General features: G+C 41.5%; 1 protein-coding gene across 1 annotated transcript in view; it reads left to right on the top strand.

Moving 5' to 3' along the window:
• Nucleotides 1-25,299, top strand: part of mctp1a (multiple C2 domains, transmembrane 1a) — a gene marked incomplete at both ends in the record, with an annotated part of 129,304 nt that overhangs the window by 88,185 nt on the left and 15,820 nt on the right. The window contains 2 exons of the mRNA XM_080499348.1: nucleotides 6,339-6,455; nucleotides 17,095-17,151. Of these exons, the coding sequence (XP_080355474.1) occupies nucleotides 6,339-6,455; nucleotides 17,095-17,151 (174 nt within the window). The remainder of the gene's footprint in view (nucleotides 1-6,338; nucleotides 6,456-17,094; nucleotides 17,152-25,299) is intronic.

Here is a 25,299-nt window from a genome sequence, read left to right as displayed (position 1 = left end):
TTTCTTCATCCCTCTCTCATTTCTCCCTTACTTTGAGAGGCCTCTTAATCACTTCACTCATCTCTTTAAGTGGGTTTTTATGGGGGGCCATCTGGCCAAGGTGGTGCGTTCATGAAGGTGTACCGCTGCGTGTGATTATGGGCATGTGTATCTATAACATGTGCACGTATGTTTCAGTCTGGCTGTCTTTCTAGACAGATGTTACACTTAACTTTCCGACAAGGCTGCAGCTACTGAGACGGTTGCTGTGTGCAACTCAACCTCTAAACTCACAAACGTGTACACTTCTTAGCTGCCGAGTGCGCCCGAGGGGCCAGATTTAGGCGTGTTCATATATTTGGGGGCTTTTTTGTGGACAATGAAGTGCATCAAAGTGCAGTTGTCATACTGTGTCAGCGCACATCACTCCCTTCCACAGAAACACAACAATTTTCTTCATGGTCGCTTACTCTCCTTCTGCCCAGTTCTGAAATGCCAGCCGCATGTACACATCACCCATTAGTGCCAGCTGTGATTAGTGTGTATGTTGTGTGTGTTTTGTGTGCATGTGCGAAGAAGAGAGATATCGCATAGTCTCACATGCAGCTTTTCTCTCTCTCTCTCTCTCTCTCCCTCTCTTTCTCTCTCTCTCTCTCTCTCTCTCTCGCTCTCTCTCTCTCTCTCTCTCTCTCTCTCTCTCTCTCTCGCTCTCTCTCTCTCTCTCTCTCTCTCTCTCTCTCTCTCTCTCTCTCTCTCTCTCTCTCTCTCTCTCTCTCTCTCTCTCACACCCACACTGCTGTCACCCACCCATCCCGACAGTGAATCAGCCACCGTGGCAGCTTTGCCTGAGGCGTTGGCACAATGGACGGGACTGAAGTTACCTCCTGTCCTGCATGATGGGTGGTGTCTGTGTATGTGTGTGTCTGTGTACTCATGTGTGTCTATGGACGGTGTCTCCAGTTCCTGTCTCGGGGTTAAGCGTCTGCTTCCGCTCTCCACACCTGCAAGCTGACTGTCTTTCCCTTCTATCCATCTCTCCATCCGCGTTCTTCGTTATCTTTCCCTCCCCTCCCCTCCCCTCCCCTCCCCTTCCCTCCCGGAGAGTTGAGGCCATTGTCGAGCTGAGCGGTGTTGGGTTCTGTTCTCCTGCTGCTGCCAGCTCTCCCCACGGCCCCTGCAAGACAAGGCTGTTATTGCCCGAGGGACCGCAGGCCTCAGCAGCTCTTCCTCCAAACAAATTTGCTGTAACTTTATCTGCAATTGGGCCCTGAATTGGGAGCAAATAGAGGCAGCTTTGTGAAGCTCAGGGAAGGGCGAGGGCAGCGAGCTGGGGGTTGTTGGGGAGGCAGGGGAAATGATACCGGGCTCTTTTATGTCAGGCAAAGTAGGACTCTTATCAGGAAGAGAGCCCAGACAAGGGAGCTACTTCTAGAGGAAACTGGAGCACCTATCACCTGCTTTGCATTTAGATAAAAATTCACCCTGCTGAAATAAAAAAGGGAAAAAAGCAAAGACAGGTACAGAAGCAACTATTGGAGTGTGTGTGAGTGTGTGTGTGTGTGTGTGTGTGTGTGTGTGTGTGTGTGTGTGTGTGTGTGTGTGTGTGTGTGTGTGGGTGTGTGTTTGCACATTTCTGGCTGCAGTTTGATACACACAGAGTCGAGGCGCCATAGCAGTCAGTGGTACACACCACTCCAGGTCTCTTTAAATTGCTCCTTTGACTCCTCTTCAAAGAACCTGTCTAACTTTTAAAAGTTTTAAAGTCGGTAGTTCGTCTTTGCCCACAGCAAGGGACAGCTTTGAAAGATATACTTTCACATTTTACTGCTCTCCTGATTTCCAAAATGAATGATAGTTGGAATATAGTGGAATGACTAACAGAGAATACCAAGTCATAGTTTAATCACCAGGGATAAAGAAACAGAAAATGCATTTCAGTATTTTTAACTTCTAAATGATACCAATGTGAATGTTGTAACGGTAAGTGGTGCATGTTCTATTTTATTTTATTTTTATGTTTTGACAAAGTGACTTTCTTTGACACATCTCTTCTCATGATTTGGAGTGCCAGGATTAATTGTGTTCTGAAGTTATATTCTGCAGGAAAACAGCAGGGGGCAGTCAAGTACCACTGAATGCTGCATTGGTCTGGTCACAAGTAGGACTCAGTCTCCCTCCCTCTTGTTCCCTCGAACTTAACAGGACTTCTAGTTGCTATCTGGCAACACTTAGTGCCAGCATGGAAATTGATGTAAGAGAGATAAAGGAGAACTCTGAAATCCAAACTTCAGTTTCACTCCACTGAGACAGAGCAGGGGGAAAGTTAGCCTGGTGTGTGGTTAATGTAAGCCAAAGTATTGATATTACCCTCCCACAGTGCTGTTGCAAAGAGCCGCAAGGACGCGGGTTATGTTTTGAAACAAATAATGCAACTCACAACGTGTCACCCTAAGTGCTTAAATAAATCATTTTGACTTTGTGTTTTGGTCCACATTTTTAATAGATCTTCCTCTATTTGGATTTTCATCATTAAGAGAAAGAATCAAAGATTCTAACAGCAATGAAGTCCAACTACAGAGGGTTGTCAAAGTAATTTAGTTTACTGATTTTCAGTATTGTTATTTTGAGTAAAATATTACAAATTGTGCTGCCACAATTTGACTTTGTTCATGTTTGCAATTGTCTGTTTTAATTACACATCTCATTTGAATTTTAGCAAGTGCTCAGATGTGAAGTTTGCCCAGTTCAAATGTAGCCGTTTACTACATCTAAACAGGTTTAGCAGATTTGACAGTGGGAAATATTCTTCTCCTTAATTTTTTGACAAGGTGATATTTGGTTCCTAAAAGACATGAGCAAAGATTGTTACAGCAAATATGGCTTAAAGAGAAATGACAAAGTTTCATGACAAAAAAGATGTGCTGTATTAAAGAAAAAAGTAGATTTATTAATACTGACTTATTTTGTTTAATTTTGTCACAACTTCGTATAATTCTTTTGCTTAAAATCAAGCATTCATCATCGAGGAAAAAAGTAAAATCTAAATACAGACGGTGATCACTATTTTCTCCTGCACATTACAGAAATATAATCACTATTTTTAATATAACATGTGAAAGAAAAACTGGGTCCATATTATTTCTTCAAACAAAATAGATGTTTTACATGCCATATATGTTTTTGAAATTACAAAAACTGAACAAGAAATGTATAACGTGAAGAATATAAAATTAGTTATACAAAAGCGCCAAATACACATTGTGTTGTTGTGAATAATTTTCTTACCACGCAGGTAAGAATGCAGCTTTATTAAACAGAGCCCGCGAGAGATATGGCCGTCCCTTTTGTACTTCTTCAGATATTCACTATGAACTATCACCAGCCACTACATAGATATTGTGTCTCTGACCACTCATCTACCCTGGACTACATCTGGAGATTCATTTAGAATTTCTCTCCCTTTTTGCCCTTCCATCCAGCATGTTTTCATCATTATTTCTTTTTTTTTCTTCTTTTTTTTTTTTTTGCTTTCGCCTTTCTCTGGTCACTGACATCCACAGCAGGCTCCTTCCCACTCCCTCTTCTCCAGGCGAAGAGCCTCCTATCTGGTTTGGCGAGCGACGGGGGGCGCCTGTGATCGCCCAGTCCTGGTGGAAAGGTCCATGCACCGCAGGGCCCCACTGCCCAGCTGGTGGGCACAAAGGCGATACAGGGCTGGACACTGCTGGGCCTGGGTGTCCAATTTCTTTAGCTGCCAGTCAAAACTTCGCCCTCAGCCACTTAAACCAAACGGTGGAGGAATGAAGGGGGGATGACAGGTTAAACAACTTCTGGCAAACAGGGAAATGAAAAAAGTGGAATTACATGAAAAAAAAAAAAGATTTCAAGCTTTTCCATAAACAACAGGGAAGTGAAGTACAATAATTTATTTGATTTTTTTCTGCTCGGTAACAACAGTACTTTGAGGAGACAAGCCGGCACTAAATATATTTTCAGAAGATTGTGTTTCTACTGTAAGTTATATTTATAGCAATGTATTTGAAAGGAGCGTACGTGCATCTGCATGAAGATGTTTCTAAGTGTGCAGTTATTTATAGCCTTTACTAGAATAGGTTTGAAACAAGTGAACTCCTTTGTTTGTTCAACTGAAGTCAAGTTTCACCACCTCCCACCCTGATGTTATGTACTTTGAGATTATGCACGTGTTTAACGGTGATTGAGATAATACAAAATTATGAATTATGAAAATTTGTTGGGAGATGGGTCATTTTAGACGAGCTGCATTTTGTGGAGAAAATCTGTGTTGAGATTATTTGTCTGCAAGTTGCTGTTGTTCATGTTTCTCACTCCTAACATCTTTTTAGGATGAATGAAAGGAAATAGTTGTTTTGCTTATTAGTAAACATATGAATTATTGAGCAGTTTCTCTCCAGTTCTCCTACATAAATGTATCAGAGAAAGTGAAGTTGTGCCTAAGAGAGACAGACAGCGTTTCTGATTCTTGTGGGAGATTCTGTTGTTGCACTACGAGGCCATTCAGGTTTATTCAAAGTATAAATTCTGCTGAGAGCATTATGCAAATGTACTGGACATTTCTAATGTTTAATTTATGTATCTTTTTGCTTTGTTTGCTCAGTGTTTATCCAATATACTCATTGTTAGATAAAGTTGCGATTTGTTGAAAACCTAGGATGTGAGCCTTTCAAACTTTTTTTTTTTAGCGAGAGGAGTGTGAAGCAAATACATTTGTGAATTAGTTTAGTTTTTTTTAAACTTTTTTTTGGAGGGAAAGCTTTCTGTAAGTGTGTGTGTGTGTGTGTGTGTGTGTGTGTGTGTGTGTGTGTGTGTGTGTGTGTGTGTGTGTGTGTGTGTGTGTGTGTGTGTGTGTGTGTGTGTGTGTGTGTGTGTGTGTGTGTGTGTGTGTGTGTGTGTGTGTGTGTGTGTGTGTGTGTGTGTGTCCGGCTGGCCGACTCCACTACAGTAACCTGCACACGCTGTCGAGGGGCTGTTGAACTTCATATTCACATTAACCTCAGACTGCAAACACAATGAAGAGCTTGATTTCAGTCGCCGCCCTCCCTCTCTGTCTCTGTCCCTCATAGACAGACATCGAAATAAAACAATTTGATTGTTGATTATTAAGCTTTGTCTCTCTCTTGTTGATGTTGTTCATCCAAACAGGATAGATCGTAATTGGTGCACAGACCAATAAATCTGCTTTATACAGTAATAGTCTCAATTTCACCACTCTTAAAAGTTTCCTATTAGAAATGATTGTTGAACAGGGATGCATTTCCACAGACAGAGTAATTAATTTCAAATCTTCTTTGCTCATATTTGAAATAATGGATTTCTTGTACTTGAATTTGATAAATATGTTTTGCTAGAGGAGATTGAGCATTAGGCACGGTTTGCATTTTCAGCGTTTGTTATAATTGCTGCTGAGAATTTATCTATCGTGAAGAATCTCTGTATACTTAAACATGATATTATTAGAAGAGATAAATGTCCTTTTGTTCTGTTTGTTTCTGGCGGATTTTATTCCCACACAATAGACCATCTCTCTTAACTTTGTCACTACAATTGACACAATGCTTTCTTACAATTGGCTCAACGCTGCCAGAAAATATCATGCTTCCATCATTAGCAGTTTCACTTTCCCACAGATATCTTTGCCCAACCGCTGCAGTAATCTGTTGTCAGAGGCTAAAGAGCCCTGCCAAAACCAGAATACAGGGTTTTAGGAAAGGTTAATTTTCAGATGGTACTTTTCTTGTTTGGTGATGAGAGGGGAGGCATAGAGGTTATGGTTTTGGCAGATGGATGCAGAGGAGGTTACAGATAGGGCATATGAGTCTTTTGGGCTCAGAGGGAGGGTATTGGGGCTTGGAGTGACAGGGTTAGGGACTCAGGTTGTGGGGTGTGCGAGGTCATATGCTGGAGTTTGGGGTTGAGTATAGAAGGGTCAGCTTTGACGTGCTGTGGCTGAAATGATACCTGACCTCAGACTCTGGGATGATTGGCATGGAGGAAAGAGGCTCTGACGGCTCATACCCATCCTCCTTCATCGTGGTCCTCCTCAGCTTGAGACCTCGAAAAGCCCGAGGGTCAGGGTGCTGAACCGACTTACACCTTTGTTGAAACACAGGCTTATTTCTATGTTTTACTCTATGGAGTTTATGATTGTGAATATGAATGTGCGTTCTTCACAATCCAACATATGGCCGGTTCGCGTTCTCAGGAGTTTGTTGTCTTCCATGTATACACTTTTAGCCCACACTGATTTCATTTATGTCTTTTCACTTTTATCCCACTGACAGTTTTTTTTTTTTTTTTTTTTTTTTAAACCTCTTTCACAGCTTTTCGTCATTGTTGTTTGGAACTTTGAACTCTATATGATTCCTCTGGCTTTGCTGCTGCCCCTGGCCTGGAACTACATCCTCATCGCATCTGGGAAGGACACCAGGCAAGATGTGGTGAGTAACCCTATCCCCTCTCGATATCCCTCCGCCTTTCTTTTCCTTTCACTGTAAACGCCAATTTCCAGACACAATGCAGGGTTAAAACTCAGCCACAGCTGTTTTATTAAGACCTCATGCTTTTGCTGTAGTATATATGCTTGTATTTCTGGCCTTTAGCAATCTAAATGCCCAATGTTTGTGATGTGAAAAATGTGATAGATTATTAATGTAGGTATGGATGTACAGATGAGAATGAGTGAAAAAGCAATGTATGTTCCTGAAGAATTTTCAGAACATCTTTTGATTAAATTGCACGGACAAACTTTAAAAAGAATTGGATTTCTCTCTTTTTTTTTTTTTTTTAAATCTCCACTGATTTTTATAATAAAAAAAAAACCTCCAGCTCCTGCTTGAAGAGCTGCATTCTCAGTGCAATCTCACATTTCTCACTTTGCCTTCTTTGAGGCAAAGAAAAGGGAGAAATAATAGGCTGTCACCTTGAGCTATGTTACGCCACTTACCTGGTAGTATATTTATTTAATTCATTTATTTTTATCTCTTATACCAATTAAATGATGTCAAAGCAATGTCATGGAGAAACAGACATGTTTTAATCATGGCCAGGCACATTTGGAGAGTAGAGAGTGAAAATGAGAGAGAGAGCTGGACTACGGACTGAGCGTGAACAATGAAGTGATTAATTTTAATAAGTGCCTTTTTCCAACACTCAGTTGAATACAACCAGTTAACAGACTTCAGATTTTTTCCCCGCAGTCTCTCACCCTCTATATATGTGTATTTAGCTCTCCGTAAGGATTCTGTGGGTTAGATTGGATTGGATTTGGAAGTAGTATTAAATTCAGTCATTGTAATGAACCAAATCTAATAGCTGTGTGTTGCCGTAATACTACACATAAATATGGAATTAAATGTGAACGGAACATAGCATACAGTACAGATTTATTTGCTAAGTCTTCTGCTAATCTTTTCTATTCATAAGCCTCTCTATCCATATTTCTTAATTTCTAAGTTGACATCAAAATTTGCCAAATGAGATGCAATGGTTTTTGGTTTACAGACACATTTTTTGATTTTTAAACTGATTATAGGACAGTGATGAATTAAAGCTGTACAATTACAAGTAAGTTCACAGATGAAAATATACTGTGTGAATGGCAGTCAGAGAAGTATTTTCCTCACCTGTAGATGGCGACATTGCTTGACAAAAAACATCAGAGGCGCCTTAAAACAAAACCATGCATGATGAGTTGTTCCCCTACCTGCTGCTTATATTCATTCAGCCTTAATGATATTCTTTTACTGTCTGCTTCCTAAGTAAAATGAAGCAACAAAGGTTACATGTCCTTGTAATGTGGCACTCACTTCACATGCGAGTAAGTACATGTAACTTCCACTTCATGCGGAATTGCTTTTCTATCTTGAAAGGGACTATTGTGTCTCAAGTACCTCAGGAATTGGTTGGAACATTAAGACATGTTCGTACCGTTGATTCTCATGTGGCAAGCATTTTTTAGGAATGCAACACTTTTACAAAAATGCCCCATGCTTAAAGACAAAATAAGATATGAACACTCAGTATTGTACTGGCAGATGGACTCAATGGGAGCTGATAATGTTTTAATCACGTCAGCACTGTACATTTTTATGACAAAGACATACATTTAGACCTAGAAATATGAGCCATGTGGAATGCACATTAGTGAAGTTTAGTGTTTTCACCTTGCAGCAAGAATATCCCCAGTTTGAATCCACTCGGGGCGTTTATGTGTCTGCATTCATGTTGTTTTCTCTTCATACTCTGAACATACAAAAACATGCGTTCGAGTTTACTTTGTGATTTTCAATTGCTGGTAGGTGCAAATACGAGCATGTGACAGTCTCTCTCTGTGCTGATCTGGACTGGTAACCTGTCCAGGTTATATCCTGCATTCACCCATAGTCAGCTGGGATTGGCTCCAGCACCTTCTGACCCTGAATTGCAGTATATAAAATGGATCGTACATAAACCACTTTTTATTAATGGAAACATCATTGGAAATATTTGTTGTCAACTATATGTTGCAGTAATTGTTTTTTTTTTAAACTCAGTTTTATTTCTTACAGTGTAGTTATTCTTCTGGATTTGTTTGGAAGTTGGATTTAAGGACTTTTCTGCATGCGCACGCACACGCACACACACACACACACTCACACACACACACACACACACACACACACACACACACACACACACACACACACACACACACACACACACACACACACACACACACACACACACACACACACACACACACACACACAGTTGTAATACATCATTAGTGCCAGGCAGGTATGTTTCTTTTTCTTTTTAACCATGAAAGCACTTCATATCTGACCGTTAAATGAAAAGTTTTGACTGTCTAATATGAACATTCCTTCAACTATGGTTTTAACTTAATGTGCTGGTCACATCTTGCAGTTGACAGGCCTGGTATGTGAGGATTGGATTTACATTGATGGCATAAGCAAGTAAAAAGGTGTCAAGAGGTGTTTGGTTAGGTTCATCCTGGAGTTAAATAGTTAAATAAACAATTGGAGGTAAATAAACTGTATAAGAGAATTGGATGTTGTTAAGGTCAAAGTAAAATTATAGGTGTGTCCATGTTATCTGCATATGGTGTGTGTTATTGTGGAGTTTTGCAGTTTGATGAAGTCAAGTGTGTTCTCTTTCATCCCAAGGTTATGATTCATACACAGAGACATGCACTTATGTACATTTACATAAGTCATACCAGGTGTATGTGTGCATGGTGTTTTCTGGTGTGCCTGCGTGCGTGTGTGTGCGCCAAGTGCAACATTTTCCTTTGTGTGTTTGTTTCTGTTTCCAAACCTTGTGAGCATTTATACACATGCTCTGTGATTGTGTGCATATGCATGAGAGTGTGCAGACAGTCTTTGTGAGAATATATCTGATGAAAGTGGGATTAATTGTCAAAGATTAGCACCATTAATGCTCCTTTTCTTGCTGCTGTGACAGTCGTGTTCAGCAGCACGGGCAACACAAAGACAAAATCTCTGACAATCATTGTCCCTCCTGTCTCACTGTTGCCTTCTTGCTGCCTCAGGAATGGTAAATGTGATGAACTCTCTCTCTTTACATCTTTAACAACTCTGCCTCTTTCAGTTTTGATAGTCCCATCTTATGTCACATAAGACTTTTACTTTACAAATAGTTAAAACAATATATGATCTGAGCATTATTTATTTTCAGATACTTATTTTTACAGTTGCAGTGCATGCACACTCAGATGAGTATCCCCTGAGTCCTGTCCCTGTTTGTTTTCAGATAGTTTCACAATCTACAATGGTGCAGTGGCGAGGGGAGGAGTGGGCACAGAGAAAGCAAAGATTATCTTTTTTCTTTATTTTTTTGTCCGCTTCCTATGTCGGTCCCCTGGATTCCTCTTCTGAGTCTTTATCAAGCTGAAGTCATGGACTACTCAGTGTTTCCCTCCTGCACTTGGCAGAGGAGAGAAAAGAATAGAAAAGAAAACAGGGGGAAAAGGCTTTCTAATTACTTTAAACAACACACCAAATTAAAGCATTGTGCTGAGCCGAGCAAGGGTCAGCATCCGGAGCTCTGTGGTTTTCCAGCAGTCCGGGGTGAGGGTAATGCCAAAGGAATCTCTGCTGAACTCTCTCTTGAAGGGTGAGCGAGAGAGAGAGACAGAGAGGAAGAGAGCGAGACGCACACTTGAATCCAAACTTTATACTGAACTGGCCTTGCTTCAGCCGAAGGGTTCAATTTGCAGACCCTTCTCTGATTTTACACCACAACCACAGTCCATAGCCCTGTCTATAGCAAATAAACAAACACATTATACTCTACATGCTGTAATTCACCACCCAGGGTCACCGACTGTTGTGTGGTTACATGCTGCCTTGCAAACAGATCCTGGATCCATGCTCCTTACCCTAGCCCCAACCTTGACCGGTACCTGCTAAGCAGTCAGAGCATCCTTAGAACAGCGATTAAAAGAGGCACTGCACCAGTGAGGTCCCCGACCTCCTCTCTTATCATGTAGCACTCTGACCCGTGAATGCTGACTCCTCAACACCGCGAGCTGACCTGTGTGTCGTGCTGTAACATGCTCACCGAAACAAACAAACAAGTGGACCTTTTTGGCTTTTGAATCTCTGCAGTGGATGATAGTGTTTCTGTTTTGATATTCAAAGCTGATATTGTGTTGTCAAGGAAAGCTTGCTTTGTCTTTCTGCAGTTGTGCATATTTCATAATTGTTGGGCGGTGAAGGAGCAAGTCAATTATACGACGGTCCATCTTACTTGGTAAATGCTTGGATCGTCTTCAGACAAATAGTTTTTTGGGCCTGGCAGGAGAAAAAAAGGTGTCCGTAGGCACGTCTTCGTCAGCCAGACGAGAGGTGGCAAAATGAAATGTGTAATGCATTTGTGTATCTTTTGATCGCAGAATGTCGTATTAGTGTGTGCGCCGGCTTGCATGAGTGTATATGATGGGCACTGAGATTAACAAGCAGGGACACATCCCAGTAGAAATCCTTCCTTGCTGTTCTGTTGGCCCAGAAAAGCCCTTACCAGATGTTATGAAGGTGGTAATTTCAGTGCAGGCTGTCGTAGAGAGTACATATGGAACATGGTGATGTCTCTTTCTACTACGGGAATGACGGGCAATTAGGCCTCGTCACACTAGAGGACCATCCTCTTTATCCCATGCTTCCGACCATTACATTGATTCACCCAATGGATCCGCCAACCCATTACGGAAGAGAAGACCTTAATGGCCTGGAGATACTTCATACTTACATGCGTGCCTCCAGTGGCAAGAAAACTCACTACTTTCAAGCCAACCTACATCCTCGGTAACAGTTTTTCTACCAGGCCAATTTCATCTACCAAATAAACCCTTTCCTTTCAAATAAAATTATTCAGTGTTGGTACTCTGCTAGAAGCAACAGTGTAAATTTATGTGGGTAAAGTAGTTCTACTGCTAGATGAATCTTGTATTTTCTGATGGAGGTTGTGAGTGTAATTGCTGTATATTGTTTTCCACATTAAATTAATGTGGTCCATTCCCAAGATAGTTTAATAGTCAGATTTCATATGAACATTTGTAGCACACACCTATGCTCACAGACAGAGCATACCATTTGTAGAATTCCTTATTGTAGTTTTAGGCTTTTGATCCCCTGATTTTACATCTCAGAAAACTCTTTATGAATCTGTAAACACACTGCCTTGACATCTGCCCTCATTAGGAGCCATGCAATGCAAAAGTAGAAGAGAAAATATTAGAAAATCTGAAAGCAAGAGCAGAAATGGCTTCTTATTATACCTCAATTCCGGCAGAAAGTCACACCTCCAGTTTTCCTCATAAAAACTGCAACTCTGGAAAGACGAGGAGAATGTGAGGAAAAGCGATGGAGTGGGAGCAAGAGACAGAAAAAGACTGAGGCATTCAGAGAGATGGAGCGACAGAGAGACGGAGGCAGAGGAAAGCAGCGGTGGATGGCAGGCACTCCTCAGTGCGGAGTCAGACATGGCAGTTGGTGACAGGTGACAAAATCAAAAGGTCATGTCACTTTTAACTGGGAGCGCCTGTGCCCCGCTGATTTCCCCCGTGCCGCCCCGGCATCACTGCGCTCATCTCTGCTCCTCTCGCTGCCTCTCTGTCTCTGCTAAACTGGCAGATAGGATGGCAGGCTGGCAGGCAGAAAGACAGGCAACGGGCATAGTTTGAAGCGGGACGGGAGCAACGGGAGCATCAGGGATGCCACTGCAGAATCCTCCAAGCCTCCTTTTTCATCATGTTGTCTACCCCCTTCCCCCCCCCATTTGTCTAACTTCCTTCATCACACCGAACCTTTGTAACTGTCTGTGCTCTTTGCTAACAACGTCAGCAGTTCAGGGTGTCTGCCTCAGAGCTTGTTGTTATTGTTTTGTCTATACAGTATACCCACTGTAGCTGTTTGTGAGTTTTTCAGTTTTGAATCTTGTATTTAAGTCTAAAAATGTGTGTGGTTGTGTATAATAGAGTGAACATCAAGTGTGTTAGCAGCCTTTAGCAATCTTATACACAACTGAGTTAAAAAAAAAAAAAACAACAAACAAGAAAACACGGCATTACCTGTCTGAGTAGGGCAAATATCACTATATTTCCTCACTCTCAACAGTGCTGGTGAAGATGTATGTGTGTGAATTAGTATTTTAACCAAACTATCTCAATACTTTTCCTCTGCTTACAAATTTGGTGTTGCTTTCATGAATATGGAGCTGCCCTCCTCACTCCCACCACCAGCTTCTAGCTCTGGTAGCACCCCAGCCTCACCCCTATCTAGCCCCCTGCTGGGTGAGCCCTGGCTCGGGCAGTGCAGATGGAAGGGCCCCCCTCTGAGGGCCACGGCTCTGACAGCTTGTGAAGGGCCCGCGTGGGTCAGCCAGGCTCAGCCTTATCAGACGCTCGGCTCCCTCCCCCAGTCTGCAGAAACTGTGGTGTAGGCAATATGCACACACATACACACGCATACACTCACAGACAGCGCATACCAAGTAGGGCCTTGAGATCCCCCAGCCAACCACTCGGCCAAACCTCAGCAGCTGGAGAGGTTAAAACCCCCTCACGTATCAAAGAGGAAAAGCAGCAGGAGGACAGAGGGAGGGAGGGATAGAGGAATATGAGGGGGAAAAAAAAAGAAGGAAAAAGTATATCTTCATGTTCACCAGGATGTCTGCCTTGGCGTCAATTCCCCCTGCGGCTGTCATTGGGAAGGTGGGGGTGGGGGGGTATTAGAACTCAGTGCAGCCAGGGGGGCAAGTTGGGAGGCATTTGAGAGGAAGGGTGAAATCATGGCAGGTTCAATTAGCTTGTGCGTAAGTTAAATCTAGCCAGTCAATTAATTTTTTTTAATAATCTTAAATAGCATGTGAGTCTATAGTGTAAATGTACAGCAATGGATATGCAAGTCTGGTTAAGTAGTTGCTTAACAGTATTTATAGTTTAGACTTGCATATTTGTTGACTATTCAACTTCGACTAAACTGATTTTAACCTTTTCAGTAACTTTGGTTTGTAATTTAACAGCATCACAAGTTTGGTGTGACTGATCTGTTCCCGCTCTATTAGGTACAGCCATACTACTTCACCTTCTGTAGAATGCAATGAGGATGCAATTTGACAGAAATCCAAATTTATGATATTTTACTGGAAGATTCTAATTTCATTTTGAAAGGGATTCAAAATTACATTGCGGAAATATCACTAAAACTTTATTGCATCATGTATATGGCAGGAAAATATCACAATATTAATCCGTAGCCGCAAAGAGTGTATATTCTTCATCCTTGAAAACACACTTGGGGTGCTATCACACTGTTGAAAATAATTAAAAACGTTGGTATTGATTGTGACATTCGCTTGACATATATATATTTTTTCTACTTTTCTTTTATATTAGTCATATCTCATAATTTCATCATTAGTATCAAATGAAAATGTCACAAAAACATCACATCAACTTTTTGTCTTTTGCCTTCTAAAATAAAAACTTAATGAACATGTCAATCTTGGAAGTAAAAGGTGTTGATCTCAAACATTTTTGAGGCTCTTGCATCCTATTTAAATTTGACAGAATAGATCCAACCTATTTTGAAGTTTCTCTTTTTCTTTATATGAGTCTTTACCTGTTACAAAGCATCTGTAAATGATAAAGAAAGAGCTGCCCTGATCAGGCCTGGCATGAATTTGTCAAATATACACAACTGCCCCAGTGTTGGGGAAACACCAAGGATGTATTTGACTTGTCTGCTCTGTTGTGTGACTGGCATGTCCTCCCAAACTGAACTCATTCACACACAATACTAAAACCTGAGCATACAGAAAAACGAAGGTGTAGCACATGACTGCCTTTTACTTTTATAAATATTATTCAGCAAAAGTGGTGTTAGAAGAAGTAAGAAAAGAAAAAAAGCAAACGTTGTCGCAAAGCACGTGGTGGGTTGTGAGTACAACAGAAACATCATTCTGGCAAAGAAGCTTTTTATGGTCTAAAAACAGATACTTTTGTACTTTTAGAGCCATTTGAACTCTCAATGTCATTGTGTTTGCTTGCTTTGTGTTATCACCATCTCTGTATGTATTTATGGGACACCATGTAATCTGTAAGGGTTGCCTGCATCATTCCTGTATCATTTGAATAGGTCTGAATATGTTAATCCCCACCTCAGCCGATAGTGAATTGACTGGAGCTGCTCTGCAGGCAATGTGAGCCCTATGCCGTCCTGTCAACAGCACGGCTTTGATGGTACCGTTCTGTAATGATAGTAATTCAAACAACGTGATAATGGGGGGATAAGCAGACAAATGATATCATGCACCAAACAGGTCTTAGAAAGGGGAAAGAATGAGACAAACAGAGTGTGAGGCAGAGGGATACAGAGAAGGGAAGAAAGATGTTTGGAATTCATCGGCTGCACTGAGGTAATTTATATCCTCCCTTACTGAGACAGTAGCTTCAGTGCGCGCATTTAGCCGTGGCAATCTTCAGGGCAGATGACATGTTCCATGTCTTTTTATTTATTAATTTTACACTGTGTCTCATTGCAGGAAACATGACTTTTCTATGTAACCAGAGGCAATAGAAGGGAGAGAGCAGAGCGGAGAGCAGAGGGAGACAAACGACTCTATCATTCTCTCTGTCTCTCTAGGTCATGCTTCTCCAGCTAGCTCATGCTCATTCCTTTGTTTAAAGTTTGGAGCATGTGCCAGGCATGCCCTAGTAAAGCCTCTGTGTGAATGAATCCATTATATCTGTGTTTTGGCATGGGTGAAAGGATTTGGGAGGAACCGTGATGACTTTATAAACAGTTATAGTTCATTTGTTTCGCAACGCCAGGAGGCTTTCCTTTTACTGTATCGTTTGCCTGAGCGCAAGAATTCCCTCTCTGCTATTTGTTTAGGGCCGCACTGAATTTATTCTGTATCAATAAAGCGATTGTCAATTGAGAACAGTCAAGCATATTTGTCTAGACAGTGATGGAATCCCTGTGAACCGGGAATAACCAGTTGCTTTACAGTCAGACAGTTAAAATGAGGAGTTGCATGCATGCATGCACAACACTTTGCCCCAGTGATTCAGAGCTATTGATAGAGCACACACACCAACACACCCTTACGCTCATGCACTATTGATTCCACCCTCTCAACTCTGCTGTTTTGAACTCCTCTTTGTTTGTGTGGGAAGCTGCATTTACATAAGAGGCTTATGTCAGCCACCACATAGTTTCCCCCCTTATTCCAATGAAAAACAACAAGGACAAAAGCTATTGTCTTGTAAAGTAATGATTTTTGGATTCCTCCAAACTCGTTTTTTTTTTTTTTTTTTTGCTGCTGCTCTTGAGGTGGTTATAGGGTTTGAGGGGATGTTAGGACTAGGCAAAGGTTTTTGTGTGAGATCAGATGAATCCAGAGGTTGACAGCTGTAGGGCTTATGATATGGGTATTTGTTGAACTAAATTAAGAGTAGTAATATGACCTTTTGGCAATGATGTGTGGTTGACATACAGAGGGTGGAATAAAAAGCAGAAGTGACCGCTGGTTTACACTTTTGTAGCGTCAAAAGCTCTTAACTGGTACAAAAAGAGACCCATGAAATATGGTATCACAGAACAACAATTGCATGTAACGTAAAGATGGATGAAGATGCTCTGGGTAATTCTGAGCATTTCTATACATTTGTTTCAATGCTGTTTTCCTTTTACATTTCAGTGATTCCCCAATGTGTTTGCAAAAAAAGTTACTAAATAAATTTAATGCAACCTGCTTTCAACATTGTTAGTGGTTTACAGTATCCATATGTGCATTAGTGTTTCTTCACGACACGCACACGAGTGTGTTGTACAGTATGTCATTTTTCTTCTTGTTACACGTCTCACGGTGTCTTGGGGCTTCAGACTTGCACCAGCTCTGGTTTCATCGGTTGTGGACCACTGAAGCAAATAGTTGGTGTTCTTTGTGACTTGCTCTCTGTGCTTCTTTTCTTCGTTGTTTTCCCATGGAGCATCTTTCTGTGAGAGCATGCGAAAGTATATATAGGCATGTGTGCAGACATTGGAGGTGGAGGTGAGAGATGAGCGCAAAAGGTTAAGGGGGTCAGGAGAAGCCAAGCAGAATCTGAAGGAGAGAAGCTCTGCTGTTTGGTCCCTCTCAGCGCTGTAAGATTTAAATGCTTTTGTGCAATGCGATTTGACTGGATGAATAGACTTTAATCCTCAGCCCGTTGAAATTCAAAGCCAGAGCATTTGCTTACATTTCCAGAAGTGTCAACATATTTAACAACAGAATGTTTCTAAAATTAAATTGTAATGCAGCACCATTCTAAAGCTTATGACATATTAGTACCCACAAATCCAATAGTTGTGCTATCTACATGCTTCCCATACTCATTAACAAACTCTTGCCAGACATAAGCATAACCAATCAGCTTTAATATGCCTCTTTGGCTGTTCTAATGATGTTAACCCTGTGTTATCTAATGTTTATCTGTTTAATAATTGTTCCGTTAACATTTTTTATTTTTCCTCTTTCTCATTTTTCTCTTTCTTCTCTTGCAACTGTCAGCAAGCCGTGGAGGACCTGCTGGAGGATGAGGATGAGGATTTTGACAAAGATGACAAGGTAATTATGTCTCTTGTCACACACACACACACACACACACACACACACACACACACACACACACACACACACACACACACACACACACACACACACACACACACACACACACACACACACACACACACACACACACACACACACACACACACACACTGCCTCAGGAGGGGTTGACACTGCTTCATAGACCAGAAACACAAACAGACTAACGAAATGACTCCATCTTCTCCTCCTATCTCTCCTCCCCGTTCAGTTATTCTCACAGCCCGAGGCACAAACACATGTTCACAGATTGTACAACCTTTTAACCTTTTGAAAAGTTTCCTCTGTAGATATACGCAGAGCACATTCCTCACCTTTCCTCCGTGCTTTTGCCTTGTTTTCCGCTTCTACCGCAGTTCGGCGCACTGATTGTATTTCTCTTCTTGTTGAATTTAACATAGTGCTTCAGCCCTTCTTGCTGAGAACATGTGCCCATATAAAGTGCTTAGTTAGCTATTTAGGTCCATTCACTGCTCCTTTATGTCCCAGTAAAACAGCATCTGGGCTTGTCCAGACACTATCAGGTAACAACAGGTGGCTGCTTTACTGCCTCCGCTCGTTTACACTGTAGGAACAGCTACTGAAACAAATGCCACTGGATAGGATACAGAACACTGTCAATGTTCCACTTGGGAACGGTAATTGAAATCGTACAGCTCTTTATCCACCCACAGTTATGTCTTGTTTTGTTTTTTTTTTTTTTGTGAGTCACTTTTGTAACAAAATAATTTTCTGTTTGACAATTCAAGTCTGATGTGTCTGAAGCTTTCTGAAACAAAGACGACGTTATAACATGAGTGCTGTGATCTTTTTACAGCACAAACCTTCAACAATTTGAAGACTAAAGTTACTTGAGCTTGATACTTGATAGTGTTTGAGTCAGTTTGCATGCATTATGATTGTCCAGTTTTATATTATGCAAATGATCATGTAACTAACAACATGCTTTATTAGGTGACAGCAGGGATTACGAGGTATATTTTATTATATTGTTGTTACTGTTAATATATTAACATACCTAGATCTCTTCCCAATACTAAAATTTCTTTGTGCCCATAGACCTTTTAATCTGATATGGTTAGTTTAGTTTTTTTTTTACATTTGCACATGTGTGAAATAAAAGTAACTGGAAGACAAAGAAAAATGCAAACTTGACATGCAGTCGTAAAAAGTTGATGGAAGAACCACTTCTGGAGTAAAGAGGAGATCAATTTCATGTAGATGAAAACCCTCAAAAGCAACTAAAGCTAAGCCTGCCATGATGAAGGCAGTGGTGGCACAGAGGTATAGAAGCAGACTTGGGATGAGGGATTTGCAGGTATGAATCTCACAGCTGACGTGTCACCACTCTGGGTCACTGTAATGTGGCTGCACAGCTGCATCCTGGAAATAGGATTGGTCAATGTGGGGAAAGAAGGAATTTTCCCAAGGGGATTAATAAAGTATTGTGAGTTGATTAATTATGAGTCATGATGTTCAGGAAGACGGAAGTTGTGAAAATAACAGAAAGACTGAGTCTCGAAAATATATCCCATAATGGACTGAAACACAACTCATGAACAACATATACACTAATTATAATTATTTGATTACTCCCAGTTCTCCAATTTCTATAGCCATGCAAATGGGCTCAATGTAAATGTCAGTCTGCTCAAGTTGAGTAATTTGAATGGTGTGTTTGGGTTTTGATGTTAAATTATTCTTCTAATTCCTGACTTTGTGCCGCTTTAAATCAGTCTAGTTGGGTTCGGATATCTTTTTTTTTAGCATAAGGAGACCAGGATGCTGAATATACTGACTCGCAATGGTTTGTTTCATTTTCAACGTTTTGTGATCGCATGCATGCAGTGAAAGGGTTAAACACATTTACAGTGCAGATGGGCAAATAGTCATCCTGTTAGTAAGTGGTCCAGTCAAGCAATCAGTCGGCCAGGCAGCCAGTTGGGTGATGAGCGCACAAAGATATGTGAGCATTACATCCTCTCCCACAGTGATTCAAACGTAAAGTTTTATGACTGTGAAGTTCCAAGGCTGAAATGCACAGGACGGCGGGGCACTGACTGAAGATATGCATGAGGCAACCTTGAACCCTTTTTTTTTTTTTTTTGGGGACATTTCCTTACATCTGTCTGCCTCAATTGCCTTTCCTAGGTCCTCTTAGGGAAAAATAAAAAATACAGGCATTTGAAAAGCTGCAGATTATTTGAAATACATTCTGGACTTTCATATTGAAATGAGATGCAGAAGCGGCTTGTGCGGCCTCCGTCAGATTCGGTGCCAAACTGATTATTCCAAATAAGAAGGCCTTGCTTTCTGTTCACACAGGGCTGGGATGCAGGATAGCACTGCCACCACAAAGGCTACAATTTACCAACTCTAGCTTCATACATTTTGATCTATTGCTCCCCTCAACTGTTAGTATTTCATTTGAGCTGTAGGGGGTTGAAAGGAGAGCTTTTTTTCCTCTTTTTTCTTCACCTACATCTTTTTCCCTTTCCACTCTCCTTTTCCCCTTCCTCGGTCATCCCCCCCCCCCCATTTCTTTGACACATACTCACTCTCTTCCCTTTGCTCTACCTCCAACCTGGTTAAGTGCAGAACAAATGGAGTTTCAAGGCTAAGCAAATTTGTCTTTTACATTGGATATGAGGTCTTTTACATTGGATATGCGCTATAGCTTCAGATCGTATGAATAAGTATGAAGGACGGGTCAAAGGAGGCCTCTTTTATGGCACAGGCCTACAGGGGAGAGGGGGAAAGAAGAGAGACGGAGAGGGGAGAGGAAAAAAAAGATTAATAAATGTGCCAAGGCCTCATTTTAATTGAACTTGAAGCATATGTTGCAAGTACGTACAATCCGTCCCAGATGTTTACTCCGGCCATGTGCGTAGCTCTTCCTAGTGCTCCACAAGGCAGCTATTAGCTGGGTAACCTTTGCTCCAGAGGCTAAATGGGGTATTACATGGCCAAAAAGTAGAACACCTGTTTTTCATTGCATCCAGGACCCCTTGCAGGCTTTTTGCCTTGGATCACCACATGTGTTTTGACTTAACTTGGATTGTTGGTTCCAACGTGAAAAGTGTCTTTTTTTTTGTGAGCAAGCACTGATATTAGTCACTTAATCTCAATGAAAGTCTCGCATTCAGTCTAATTGATGGGGATGGCTGAGTTGTGAAAGCCAAGCAGGCAGGCAGGCACGTGAAGGGTGAAAAAGTGCTTGACATGAACTAATTTTTTCCCTTTGACTCCCCCAACGTGTGAGCTGACCTTCACAGTGAACAATTCCCAATTTGTATTTTCTGCACACACAAATATGCATAGAGACATAATATATGGTAGCAATACACTGCTGCACTAACCATACATTTCCCAAATCAAATTATAAACACGGAGGCATAGTACAGATTCCACCCCCTTTTTGTCAGAGTCCATTAATGATCAGGTACATACATGCTCAATGTTTTTGCTAAAACTATATACACTGAAATAACACATTTTGTATATATTTCACATGAAATATGAACAGTTTTCTTTGTTTTCACTAATGCAGTTTGTTTAAAGGAACAGCTTTGGTTTTGGAGTCCCACATGCAATGTATTGAAAGATAACTTAATCAGTTATTATTACGTTACTGTTTCCTTTAATCCAAGGATAGAATTTCCCAAGAAGGAATATTGAACAAAGGTTTACTTGAAATCATAGATGCTGGACCGGGTTAAAAGTGGAAAGCAGTAATGTTAGATTTTTATTCTGTAATGCTATTCATTGCATCAGGGATTTTCTGCTAATTTGGAAAAAATAGATAAATAAAACTAAAACAAACAAAAGAAACACTGAAAACATACTTAAGGGACTGGTCTGTCAAATCATCTGTGATTTGTCTCTTTGATTATTATCTCCTCCAACACAAACTTAATGGGTGATTTATTTATTTATTTTTAAAATATTTACATTTGTTTTTGCCTTTGTCAGTACATGTTGTTTCGTCCCTGCAGCGACCTTTTGAGAATCCTCATATATAGTGCTAGACTTGAGCACTGTGATGGAAGAAACATGTTACTAATTCCTATATTTACAGGCTGCTGGCTGCAGGGGTTTTAGTGTGTAATGTGGTCTGTGATGTCTACTCTCACCTGTGGGCTCACTGTCCAGAGCTGGCACGAGACAATCAGCTTTAGGCCCGGCATTGGTGTGTGGGAGCCGCAAGTGTTTCTATGTTTGTGCAATTGTGTGAGCACCTCACACATGTGTGTGCAGCTCAGCTGCCTCCCAGAGGGGGGCTTACTGGAAAAAAAGGAGCGAGAGAGAGTGAAACGGAAAGAGAGAGAGAGAGCGAGTGAGTGAGTGAATGAGAGAGAGAGACAGACTGAAGGAGTGTGGAGATTACGCTCACACGGTTGACTGGTCACTGAAGCGCTTGTGCTCCGCTCAGCTAGGCTCCACTAGCCTCAGGAGGACCTGACATAGATAAGATACACACTGCAATCATGTCCTGCTCACGGGCTTACTGCTCGGTGCACTCCCTCTCTCTTTCTGCCTACATGTCTATCTATCAATATCTCTCACACACACACACACACACACACACACACACACACACACACACACACACACACACACACACACACACACACACACACACACACACACACACACACACACACACACACACACACACACACACACACACACACACACACACACACACACACACACACACACACACACACACACGTTTCAAAATGTCGCTTGATAGTAAATAAAGAGCAGGCATTATTCCTTATCATGAACACATTGACCTGAAACATTTTATTGTATCTTTTAATATCAAAACAGTTCTTTGATGGTAGTGGGTCAGTATGTTGTTAGATCCACAATATAGTTTTTTATATAGTCCTTTTTTCGTGTTCTGTTTTCAGCTTACCTGAGACAGACGTTACTTTTATATTTTGCGAGCCTCGTCAATATGCCCACTGTAAATATAAGAAACCGTGTTTGCATGTGTTTCTTCACCACTCCTGCCACATGGTCATCTTCCTATACCACAGTATCTCTTTATCCTTCTCATCTATAGTGCTTAGACAGCCATTTCACCCTCTGCTGCTTCCCCTGTGGGCATGACTCATGCACATACATGTCCCCAGACACACACACACACACACACACACACACACACACACACACACACACACACACACACACACACACACACACACACACACACACACACACACACACACACACACACACACACACACACACACACACACACACACACACACACACACACACACACACACACACACACACACACACACACGCATGTGTGTGTTTCTCAGTGGTTTTCTAGCATGCATATGACTCCTGGCAACTGGATGATATCAGCACATATGTAGAGATCCAACAGGCCTTCTAGCCATTTTCAACTATTGATTCCATTTTTGCATCCATCTGTCATCTTTTCCCACCAATCTCTGCCTCAGTGTCTGCTTTATATTGTGTGGGCCACAAAGTAAGGGCCTTGACTTACTGTTATATGAAAAGTTAGGCAAGACACACACTGCGTCTTGGAGAAAAAAAAACTTTCAAGCAAAACGCATAAAAGAAGACAAGTTTTCACGGAGTTAAGACCCGGCACTCCGCTCTGAGTCCCAGTCACGGTACTGTGCCGATCTCTCAGATACTAACATGGCATAATGTAATTGGACTAAAGAGAGCATTGGGAATTATATCAATGCCCTGGAAAAAAGTGTGACTGAAATGCTGTTCTGGAGAGGCTATTGAGCTTGTGATGCCGTGGGGTAGCTTTCAGGTATCGTCGGGGTTTCAGTTGCTGAGGAGAATGGGAGAGAGGGAGAGAGATAGAGAGAGAGAGCAGAAGAGAAAGGAGGAGAAAAAAGTTTGAATGTGTTCTTTTCTTCTTGCCGCCTGTAAAGGATGAAAAGCGTCACGCTGTAAAAGATGCTTTTGACTTTTCCGCTTCATTTTTCTTTCCATCTCACTGTTTTTTTTTTTTTCCCCTGTTGTTGAGCAGAGATGCTGGTAGGAACTGCATTTTAATCATGTTTGGCTAATAGAGGGAGGAATGAAAACAAAAGGGAGGGTGAAAGAGGCACGGAGGGGTATTGTCTCTCTATGCAAAATGCACTGCATTGTTTGTTTGTTTTTCCTCTTTGTCACACACATACATCAGGTGGATCATCTCTCACTATCTCTATTCCCCCCAGATTTCTATCTCTTACATTGTCTTTTGCTCTCTGTCACTGCTGTCTTATTCTCTGTTTCGCCACAATTCTTTCCCCACTTTAACTTTAACTCTGCCCCTTGTTATTTAAATGAATTTCTGATGTGCTTTTGCACTGTGGATCTTTATTTCTGTGTTGGACACTAAACTGAGGTTACTGTAAAATCACCACCAACTTTATAGAAATCTGGTCATGGTTGCATCTCTTGAAAGAAGCAAGAAAACATACAAGAACAAATGCAAGCCTTCAGTGGTTTTTAAATCAGTCTATTTATCTGAAGCCAAAACAAAGGTGAGTATTGGAATAAATGACTCTTCTCTGCATTTTATACTATGTTGCCCCTGCCATGCTTAGGTTTTCGGTCTCTGCAGTGCCTCTGGTAAGATAAGTATACAAGACCCCAATTGTAAAACACCACATTTAACCTTTTCTGTATAACCCTTTTACATTGATTTCTGTGGGTTGTAAAGAGAAAATTTCACTGTAATCTATCCACAAGGACCCTAAACCCGACCCCTGGGACGACAGTCGTGATAAAAACCATATCCTTGAGGATATGTTGGCTTCCTGGCACTTTGAATGGATACGAGCGATGGTGGTAAGTGAACATGTGTGTGGCTCCGGCACTGACTCCCGATGGTGTGTCTCGTTGTCTTCTGGTTTTCTATTTAGCTCATTGTCTGTCCAGCGGCCTCTGTCTGCCGTCCTGTCGGGGTTTGTGTGCAGTGCCTGTCCCCTGTCCACGTCTCAATTAACGCCTACACACTGCACGTTCGGCCCTCCCAACCCAAACCCACTGCAAGGGCCCTGCCTGTGCCTGCTCTTTAAGGTGATGGGGAAACTTAAGTTAGAGCCAGCATGAAAGGCTGCTCCCGTCTTTTTGTGTGACTTTCCAGTAGTATTGTACACCTGTTATCTTGCAAGGTGGCAGCTTTAAGTAGAGGTGAGATGGTGCGCTTACTCTGTTTTGCAGATTGGACTATTGGCCGTTTGGTAATAAAGGGTCGATTACAGAGTTATGCAAGTGTGTTTGCATTCGGGGAGTATATTCACAAAATGTTTTTATGAAGACGTTTAAAGTACTTCTCGCAATAACAAAGCCTTTTACAACAGACGTATGTTAAAAGTACCAATTTAATTATTATATCATACATCATATCCCCTGAATTGCTGATAATCAGCAACGCATTTTCAATTAACTTTGACACAACTGTGTGTGTGTGTGTGTGTGTGTGCGTGTGTGCGTGCGTGCGTGCGTGCGTGCGTGCGTGCGTGCGTGCGTGCATGTGTGGTTTGAATCAACTTGCAAGTGCTTTTTCTTTAAAGTTGCTACAGGAACAGCAAAACTATTTCATATTGCTGGAGCAAATCCCAACGCTCATTATGCCTAATGCAACAACGTCGACTCCCCCAACTGTTATTGTTCTGAATCACATACACACAAGTGGCTGAACCAACTGAACTTTTTGATTGATGAACTATGCATCAAAGGTTTACGATGAGCGCTGTGTGCACTGTAGGTGAGGAGTTCCTGTGCGCTCTCATCCACCCAAAGTAAGTCTCTCCGAGACTCTCACCAAATAGGATGTTGGAGATGGCACACACTCAGCCCTCTCGGTCTCTCATTGGACAGAATGTGGAGCACAACACTTGACAGCAGTGTCGTCTGAATTTGAAAGTCAGACATGTAAGAAGGCAGCCGCCACCTTTTCTTTTAACAAGAGTCATAAATCTGTAATGAGCACAGAGAGAATGCATATTTTATTTACTTTTTTGAAGACGTGATCTCTTCCCTTCATAGCTATGCACTCTCATTCTCTTATATTTTTTTTTCTCCATCTTCCAAAACAAAGTTTAAGAC

The sequence above is a fragment of the Blennius ocellaris genome, assembly GCF_963422515.1.
Source record: "Blennius ocellaris genome assembly, chromosome: 7".
Lineage (NCBI taxonomy): Eukaryota > Metazoa > Chordata > Actinopteri > Blenniiformes > Blenniidae > Blennius > Blennius ocellaris.
Note: the sequence above shows the minus strand (reverse complement) of the source record. Positions and strands in the feature narration are given on the sequence as shown.